At 33.9% G+C, this 10267-nt stretch overlaps 3 protein-coding genes across 3 annotated transcripts; all 3 read right to left on the reverse strand.

Annotated features, from left to right (window-relative positions):
- Window positions 1-1751: 1751 nt before the first annotated feature.
- LOTGIDRAFT_154768 (hypothetical protein) lies at window positions 1752-3282 on the reverse strand (the record flags this gene model as incomplete). Its single annotated transcript, XM_009063964.1, has 5 exons — window positions 1752-1915; window positions 2229-2282; window positions 2593-2643; window positions 2884-3010; window positions 3238-3282. 5 exons carry the CDS (start codon window positions 3280-3282, stop codon window positions 1752-1754), a joined length of 441 nt encoding a protein of 146 aa, XP_009062212.1.
- Window positions 3283-6691: 3409 nt separating this feature from the next.
- On the reverse strand, window positions 6692-7051 carry LOTGIDRAFT_107040 (hypothetical protein; the record flags this gene model as incomplete). Its single annotated transcript, XM_009063965.1, has 1 exon — window positions 6692-7051. A coding segment is annotated over one exon (360 nt), but the record flags the coding sequence as incomplete, so codon positions are not given.
- Window positions 7052-7674: 623 nt separating this feature from the next.
- On the reverse strand, window positions 7675-7914 carry LOTGIDRAFT_87422 (hypothetical protein; the record flags this gene model as incomplete). The annotated part of the gene is made up of 1 exon (XM_009063966.1): window positions 7675-7914. A coding segment is annotated over one exon (240 nt), but the record flags the coding sequence as incomplete, so codon positions are not given.
- Window positions 7915-10267: the final 2353 nt, after the last annotated feature.

Consider the following 10267-nt stretch of genomic DNA (forward strand, 5'->3'; position numbering starts at 1 on the left):
TTAGTTAAACTATGTATTTCATTCAACACACACAAGATATGGATAATTGTGTCCATTTCTCATGGCAATTTTTCTCTTTGAACTCATTCAATCATTTTAACAATTGTTTAAGCTTGTATATCAATGATAACAGATATCATAATGTATCTGAACTATAGAACTTAGTTTAATATAACTTTTTGAAATATAATTATTCAAGGGAAATAACTATGTGTTGCTTTCAGTTTGAATGTACCTAAAAAAGGTTATCTGTTGTTTCAAGTTTATTGTGTAGAGAATGATGCTTTTGACTTTCTGTTCACTGATATATTGTACAATATTTTTCAATATGTAATAAGACATTATTTGTACCTCATTATTATTATTATTATTATTATTTGGACATTGTAAGAATATTTTTATGGTATTAAAAACATACCAATAATACTGGTGTATTTTATGAAATTGGTCAAGGATTTTGAAGTATTTGACTGTTCGAAACTTTGATTTGCTCAAAAATAGTAAAACACTCAAGTATCAATGGGTGTAATCCTTCACTTGTGGCATGGCCCAGGTGATACATATATCATTTCAAGTTGTACAATTTGAGCAGCTTTGAATAAATGAAATGAAATGAATGGAGTTTTACGTCCTACTTTTCTGCAAGCAGCTTTGCATAATAATTGAGGTTAAGAAATGTTTGAAGTGTTGCCATACACGACACGGGGGAAACCAAATTCTCAAAAGACCTGTAATTTTCTATGCCTTGTTCTGGACTGGGACTCGGCTTTATCTGGCAGGAATGTGTTAGTCAGCCATGCAACTGTCTCATTACTGAACTTAAATAGTCCTTAATACGTCTCAACTGGGCCTTGAGTGTCAAGCCGTTGATAAGCTGACCAGATTCAGCTGATAAGGAGTTTACAAATCTGACAGCAAATGCTATTTCATCAAGGAATAGTCAGGATTTATTTACATGTGTATGGGAGAGTACATTTGCCGATTTTTAAACATTCTGCTTTTGTTTTTTTCGGTTTTCATGGATGCTAATATTCTTAGGCATTATGAAGATAGATTCAGGAAAAGGCTCATAAAAAGCACATACTAAGTTTTAATAATTCGATTCATTATGGAATTGACAAATTGCACTTGTCTTGAAATGAAAATTGAAAAAATGAACAAAGCATACGTTCAACATTTTATTTTTACAATACATCGATACACTTATTAGTTACTGAGAAGTTTAATTACCAAAATATTTTAAACGACTAGCTGACTCCATTCCATTTCTATTTTATATATTGTAATACTGAAGTTATTATAGAGAATTTTGTCATTATTTCCCAAATATTTGAAGGTCAGATGTATCTTAATAGATTACTGTCTGAACCGATTCCAGTTTGATTTTATATATGGTAAATTATTTAGATCATTTTAGAGAATTATTTCATTATTTCCCAAATATTTGAAGATCAGATGTTCTATAATAGAGGACTATCTGAACCAAGTTCTATTATTAATATCGTACGTACCGAGTTATTTACATTATAGTTAATTTAATTTTTCAAAATCTGATGAACGCATGTTTGAACAAAGTTTGGAGCTATTTTCACAAAGACTTATATAACTTGAAAACAAATGTTAAAAAACAATCACAAATTGACCGAAACACTTAGGTTAAGTTCTCATGAAATTAGCCGCAAACCACCAATAGACAGAATAATGATGACAGAATTCCTTTTCGGATTTTTGAAGCTATAGTTATAACGTGTTTAGTATACTGGTTTATCAACGAAATAGCTGCTTAATGGTGTGGTGTCAGATTCTTCGCACCAGATGTCCTCAAAATCATCCTCTATATCAAAAGGATCTAAAATAATTCTTCCAGGAAAGTTCACACCTTCCCATGGAAGTAGCTCTTCAAGAGCAGCCAAGTCTGAAAAAGAATAAAGGTAACATTAGTCCAGATAACAGTTGTAACATTAAATTTTAGCCTAAATAGAGCGCGATAGCTTTAAGCCAAATGCTATGATTGCCTGGAATGGAAAACCTTTAAGGGATATATTTTCTGTCCATCGTGGTAAAATTAAATAAAAACCTATTCACGAGGTCTCTGTTATTATCCAAATCAATCGTCAAGAGGTTTTTCTTGTGAGCCAGCCCTACTAAAGCTAGGATATCTGTCATAGATTAAACGTGAAACTGTTACTGATTGATGGCGACCCATTGTAAAGGTATCGGACACATACAATCTGGATCCAGATAATCATCATGTATTCTTTGAACTCCAACAGGATCCATGACTAAAATATATAATCACTTTCAATATTAACTTGTCACCCTTGTCCTATAATATTTTACAATAATTAGTTTGCACCACTTCTGCAGATTCTTTTTATCCCAAATAACAGATAGATTTATTCTTCTAAATGCCCAATAGTGATAACATGCCATTAAGTTGTTGTGACGAAGGAAGTGGGTTGAGATTTGCAAAAAATGGGAAAAACATTACTAAATCATCTACAATTGAGTAACATTTGTCTAACATTGGAAAGGGGAACCCGGAGTCTAAAAGATTGAAAACCAATGACATCGAGGTGTCTAGAGACTTACAGCCGCTATATGGTTTGTCCTCCTCTTCATTCACAAGTACACCATACATTACTGAAATTAATAAAACGGCATAACATGGATATATAATATTTGTCAGCCTTGTCTAATATCACATAGAATTTCTTTTTGTGCTGACAATAACTGGCGTATATTTTAAACCAGTTGCTGAGTATAGTAATGTCCACAAAGGCTAGCTGTTTAAAGGGTTCTCCAGAAACTAAAATATTGTTATTTACCATTCCCACAACTATACTCTTTCGCAATGAAAACTCGAATATAATCTTAGCTTACCATCAAAATTTGTTTGGAGGCAATTCGGTGTTTTTCTGTTGTAACCTCTGATATCATTTTTCTTTGGTTTCTCTTCATTCTGCTTTAACTTTATGTTGTGCATCACCCCTCGAATCCCCTTCCGAACCTGAAAAATATACATACAACATATCTCGTATTATGGATAACTGGTGGTAAGTTCCAAGTTTATCTTGCGTTGATCTTATTTCACAGAATCGAATTGGTTCTGAAGAACATTCAGATAATACAATACTATAGAAAATCTACACAATTATAATTAATTGCAACAAGAATTAAAAAATGTTCGATGGAACTGTAGACCTATGGTATGATCAAAAATAGTAGACAACTCACGTTCTTCCACACCCTCCTTGCCGCTTTTGTAATTCTTTCCTTCATATTTTATCAAAAGGCCAGATATTACCACACAAGGAACATTTCCTAATAGATTTCCTAGTAGAATAACGTTCTGTGACGTCACAATCCTTTCTGATCTTGGTCGTCTGTAGTAACGTCGTGCCTTAACGAGATTTCCGCCTAATCTATAAAAACCCCTGTTTTGGCCCCAAAAAATTAGTTTTCTGTCAAAAGGCGAATAATTTTTGTGAATCTTAAAGAAATTAGTAAATTGTTTAAATTTACGACGTTACCACAAGAAACTGTAGTCATTATAACGTCATAATACAGGCATTGGCAAATTTCATTTCCTAGGATATAGTAGTAGGGGAACGTGTCGGTTGCAAAAGGAGGAAAAAAAATTGTAAAATTCATTATGGGAGTATGGAAGAATGTTAGTATTTTGTCTTGTACAATTATTGTTTTCAATGAAAGAGGTGTATTATTAATTATAATTACATTTTAATTGATCTTAATATTATTTTTATCATTTCGTTTTAACCGCGTTTCATATAGCGTCTATCACGTAACGTTGTTAGAGTAGGCCTATGCATAACTAATAATTAGGCTACGATATCAGTTGATAAAATTTTTCACTGTATTGTCGGGCTATAGATATGTAAATATAATGTTAAGTAGGCACTATGCACTGTATAAGCGTTTTCGTTTATCGGGCAGTGTGACAAAGCGTCGCTGATCAATAATCAAACTTTTTTGTAGATTCGGAATGGATTTATGTCGTTGGTCAACTTAGTACGGTTACGACAAAATAAAGTGGTACCATTCCATGTTTCTAACAATGACTTTAATGAAAATCAACCGACAGATGGTATGCCCATGGTTGTTAATAAACCATTAATGAGATTTAAAGCCAAGAACTCAATTTCTTATATCTTACCCAATTCTGATTGTAAGTACTAACACAGGTTATCAGAATACTTTCTATTCTATCCATAGTAAACTTTAGAAGATATTATATGTTATAGAATTAGAATTGAATCTATATAATTTCGGTTTAATTCAAAAGTACCTTGTAAATTCAAAAATCTTCTTGACCATGGGTTTAACGATACCTCTGTAGGTTGGTTCATTCATAGCAAACTGGGCTTAGGCCTATTTCCCTGCAAAATGTTACTATAATATAAGGGGTTGAGGAATGTATGAATTATGATATTAATTATGACAACAAAAGTATTTAAGCCATTCAGAGTTTCGTTTGTGCGTCTGCTTTTGCATGTACAGGAGGATGCGAGTAGATTTGAATTCGATTTAAGAAATCGTGCTTACCATAGCGACGATAATTTGAGTCTTAGCCTATCTTATGTGAATTATTATTCGTCTGTTTATTTCAGTCATTCGTCCATTTGGAGCTTCCAAAAATGCACCAATTTTACCTATTTCTGATCCTGAATTGGAAATCATCCATATATAAAGAGAAATAGGAAAATGGATACAAAATTACAATTGAATTTGCCGTGTATTATTTTAAAGTCATACTACGTCTTAGAATGAACATAAAATTTAATTCTCAAGAATGGTCAATATGAGTATATATTCATCAGTGAACTTACCTAGTGTAATAAAGATACAACAGATTCCCTGTAAAATCTATAAAATTGGAATATTCATAAAACTAAGTCATTATTGTAAAACGCTTAATCATAATATTAAGCGTTTTTCAATAGTTAATTGCATTTTTATTAAGTACTTTCGAATTATATAAGGATCCTGTTACGTTATTTATGACATCAGGTATATCTACTGATGAATATATGCTCTTTTTGGCCAAGTTGAAAATTTTTAAATTTTATGTTTATTCTAAGACGTAGTATCCCTTTAATATGTTAATCATTATGAAAGGCGGCCTTCAGAATCCAAGCATGTTTATTTGGTGACTGAAACCTCGCCGTTTTCAATGGTACACACAAATACTATACAAACCTTCACTTTTCTTCTCAATTTGGTCTCAGATTCGTTTGTTAATATGGTAAAGCGTTCTGGTGCCGCTGTTCTGTAAAATGCTTAGACTCATTCTGCATAAATATACTTCTAAATCAAACACTATAAACCACCGACCAGATAGACGTCTTCTTTAGCTCATCTGTTTCGAGTGACTTCAGGGATGTATCTCCGTCAAAATTCCTCAAAGTTTCATTAACAACTGCTTTACCATTGTTTCGTTTCACTGTTTGCTGTTCTTATACCTCTTTTTTCCACATTGGTTTCCATATTGTAACATATCTTAGTAGTACATCTTAAAGATTACACTGGTATGTTGTTTGGGGATGTGGGTTCTGGTGAGACGTTAGCGGGTGGATTATAATATTATATTTGATTCTTTGATTTTCGCTTTCCAAAAATTGTAAGAAAGCCTTTGATCCATAAATTTCGACCAAATTTTTACTTTGATTCGTTCTTAATGATCTTTCAAGCACCAGAACGCTTGTAACTATTAAGTTGCGAAATCAATACACGATTTCACTTTTGAATTATTTAAATCTAAAGGTTTGTCTCTATCACCAAGGTTTTTGTATGTTATAATTCCGTATTTTGGTCTATGTAAATGGTAATAGTCTGATGTAATTTGATATATTTTAAACAATAAACTATATTATACTATCAATTTATAGTTATTAATTCCTGGGAATATGCATTGATCTTCTTGTAACCAGTTGTTCAGCTTGGTCAATGTTTCGAAAAAATATTTGATCTGGAATTGGCCGTGATCGACCAGCAGTCAGCGAATATGTATCCAAAGGTCAGAAAACAGCTGGAACAAGTTTTGAACATGTTCAGATTCTTAGTCCTAAATATTTGGCAGAGTCAAACCCTCTCTTCCCCGAAACCCAAACTAGTCCCCTAACTGGGGAACCAACTTAATAGAATCTTTTACTCTAAACTAGCCTCGGATTGAGACTTGAACTTTAACCTAGCCTCCGATAGAGACTTCCAACTCTATCCTAGCCTCCGATAGAGACTCAAACTCTAACCTAGCCACCGATAGAGACTCAAACTCTAACCTAGCCTTCGATAGAGACCCCAACTCTAACCTAGTCTCCGATAGAGACTCCAACCCTAACCATCCAACTCTAACCTAGTCTCTGATAGAGACTCCAACCCTAACCATCCAACTCTAACCTAGTCTCCGATAGAGACTCCAACCCTAACCATCCAACTCTAACCTAGTCTCCGATAGAGACTCCAACCCTAACCACCCAACTCTAACCTAGTCTACGATAGAGACTCCAACCCTAACCATCCAACTCTAACCTAGTCTCCGATAGAGACACCAAGCATCCAACTATAACCTAGTCTCCGATAGAGACTCCAACCATAACCATCCAACTCTAACCTAGATTCCGATAGAGACTCCAACTCTAACCTTGACTCCGATAGAGACTCCAACTTTAACCTAGTCTCCGATAGAGACTCCCAACTCTATCCTAGTCTCCGATAGAGACTCAAACTCTAACCTAGCCACCGATAGAGACTCCAACTCTAACCTAGCCACCGATAGAGACTCCAACTCTATCCTAGCCTCCGATAGAGACTCAAACTCTAACCTAGCCACCGATAGAGACTCCAACTCTAACCTAGCCACCGAGTGAGACTCCAACTCTAACCTAGCCCCCGATAGAGACTCTAACCTAACCTCGGATAGAAACTCCAACTCTAACCTAGCCTCCGATAGATACTCCAACTCTAACCTAGTCTCCGATAGAGACTTCAACTCTAGCCTAGCCTCCGATAGAGACTCAAACTCTAACCTAAGCTAGCCTCCGATAGAAACTCCAACTCTAACCTAGCCTCCGATAGAGACTCCAACTCTAGCCTAGCCTCCAATAGAGACTTCAACTCTAACCTAGCCCCCGACAGAGACTCAAACTCTAACCTAAGCTAGCCTCCGATAGAAACTCCTACACTAACCTAGCCTCCGATAGAGACCCCAACTCTAACCTAGCCTCCGATAGAGACTCCAACTCTAACCTAGTCTCCGATAGAGACTTCAACTCTAACCTAGCCTCCGATAGAGACTTCAACTCTAACCTAGCCTTCGATAGAGACTCCAACTCTAACCTAGCCTCCGACAGAGACTCCTAGCCTCTGATTTTCTGACTAGGAACCTAACCTCTTATAGTCTTTTCAACTTCCACTCTAACACAACCTGATGCTGCTCTCCTTGCAGTAATTTCATTGGAGTAGACCAGCTGACATCTGTCCAAATAGCTATCTATCCAAATAGGCTGGAATAGAGACAGAAATTAGTATGTTGAATTTTCAAGTTAGTATGTTGAATTTAGTATGTTGAATTTTCAAGTTATTATCTTGAATTTTCAAGTTAGTAACTTGAATTTTCAAATTAGTATGTTGAATTTTCAAGTTAGTAACTTGAAAATTCAACATACTAACTTGAAAATTCAACATACTAGCTTGAAAATTCAACATACTAACTTGAAAATTCAAGTAACTAACTTGAAAATTCGAGTTACTAACTTGAAAATTCAACATACTAACTTGAAAATTCATCATACTAGCTTGAAAATTCAAAATACGAACTTGAAAATTCAAGTTACTAACTTGAAAATTCAACATTCTAACTTGAAAGTTCAACATACTAACTTGAAAATTCAAAATAAAAAAAAAAAAAATGAATGGCCCTAATACGCTTCCGTATAAAGTACATATATCCCAAACCTTATATTTTTCTATATTCTTTGACTAGTTCACGGTCTACTACACGAGACCTATCAAATTGCGGTGTTTATGATACGTTAAAATAAAAAGACATTATGATCACATGGAGTGAACTTCGATTGTAGTTTCTTGGATTTAAGGAAGGTCATTTTATTGTATTGAAATATTTATGGTCACGTTTACTCAGAGTTTAGTTTATATTTCCCGTAGGAGGTAAGAACATAATCTTCCCATTCAACATTTCATAATGTTATATCACTTTTATCAAACTTTATACTTTTTACTTTATAGCTTTGAATTAATTAAATTTGTTTCATGTTGCGTTAGATATTCGCGAGAAGACACTGCTATTTTGGACCTATTTCGCCGAACAAAATATTATGCTGGAAATGAAGCCAAAATTGTTCTGGGCATGTTTCTTGATACCAATTGGTAACGGTTTGAACAAATAACGCTACAAATTTGCAGACAACTTCATTTAAGATCATCAAATGAATACGTTTGGCAATATAACACATCTTAGGCCAAAATGATATAGCATTGTGAATTATTGGGTCAAAAATATGAACGTATCCCAAGGCGAACATACATCATTGCGGACATAATACTGAGGGCAAAAAATTTAATGGGATAAAAGTGGTGTATTAATTTTGTAGCATAGCTATTTAACAAAAGTAGCGAACGGTATTACCATTAATAAAAAACATTGATAACTTGCAATTGTCAATATTTCTGTGTAGGTCTGCATGGTCTTGTCAACTAATTTCACCTTCTGGTGTTGATGAAAAAAATATCATTTTAACAAAAGTTAAATTAGATTTATTATATGTATTGTTAAATGTACAGTTTTTATTAATTTGGAGGTTTAATCATTTGAAGTTTGACATATTTCAATGAATTGTAATATTTTTTATACGCCCACATGAAATGGGAGGCGTATATTGCCGTCACCCATGTCCGTCCGTGGGTCCGTCCGTCCATCCACCATTGCTCGTAAGCACTCTACAAGACACAATTCTTGACGGATTTAGACAAAACTTGGTATGAGTGTTCGTAATCACCCAAGGATAAACCCTTTTGAAAAGCAGAAAAATCAAAAAATATTTAGTATGAGTTATTGCCCATGCTCTTGAAAAAGCGTTCAATTTTTAGCTCGTAATCACTCTAGAAGGCACAATTCTTTACGGATTTTGATGAAACTTGGTGTGAATGTTCGTAATCACCCAAGGATGAACCCTATTGAAATCAGAAGAATTGAAAAATATTTAGTATGAATTATTGCCATTGTTCTAGAAACGCTTTAAAATTTAGCTCTTAAACACAAAAAGGCATGATTCTTGCTGGATTTTGACAAAACTTGGTTTCATTATTCAGCCCCGCGCTAAAGATTGAATATTTACGTTCTAGAGTTTTCACGGGCTCAAAATTGAACTCATTTTCAAGAACAAGGGCAATAACTCATACTCAATATTATTCAGTATTGCGCTAAAGAGTTCAAAAGAAGTGTATGAATGAAGGTAGAATATTTCATACTGGTGATTGTTACTGTACTTCTAAATCTTTTTATTCAAAATAAAAGCTGCCAGTGGGCGTATATTACCTTGCCTGGCAAGCTATCTTTATTGACTGGGTAACCCGATCATTTTCAAAAGCAGGCCTAAATCTTTACAAAAATAAGTATAGCTTATTAACTTCTAAATTACATTATTGTATACTCGATACCTCTCTATATTGTATGATTTATAGAGATATATGACCTAACAACACCAGTATATAATCCCAACAACTTGATACTCGAAACATAAATGTTCATGTATGTTCAAATTTATACATCGAACCATAAATGTGCGAGTTTGTTCAAATTTACATAGGGACATGTACATGTAAGTCAATATGGTTCAGGTATGCCTTTGACAGTTTCACCTTCGATGCTTTGATTAAAGCTTTCGAGTTTCAAAGAGTAAAAATAAATGAAATGAATGGAGTTTTACGTCCTAATCTTCTGTAAGAGTAAAAATAAGAATATATGTATACAAATATGAATACTATATTATCAAGACAAAGGCCCATATATGACATTTCGTTACAAACTATGTAAAAGAATGGACATAAAAGTCTCAAGCATGGTCAATAAGTGTGTATTCACCAGTTCGACTTACCAGAATAGAATCCATATAAATATACGACGATATTAAAATAAATTTTTGAAACATGGTTATAAGCCTGTTTCAAAATTGCTTAGTTAATGAATTGTTTCTTTGTTGTGTGAATCTATAGGATTATACAGGGATTC

Source organism: Lottia gigantea (genome assembly GCF_000327385.1).
Source record: "Lottia gigantea unplaced genomic scaffold LOTGIsca_6, whole genome shotgun sequence".
NCBI lineage: Eukaryota > Metazoa > Mollusca > Gastropoda > Lottiidae > Lottia > Lottia gigantea.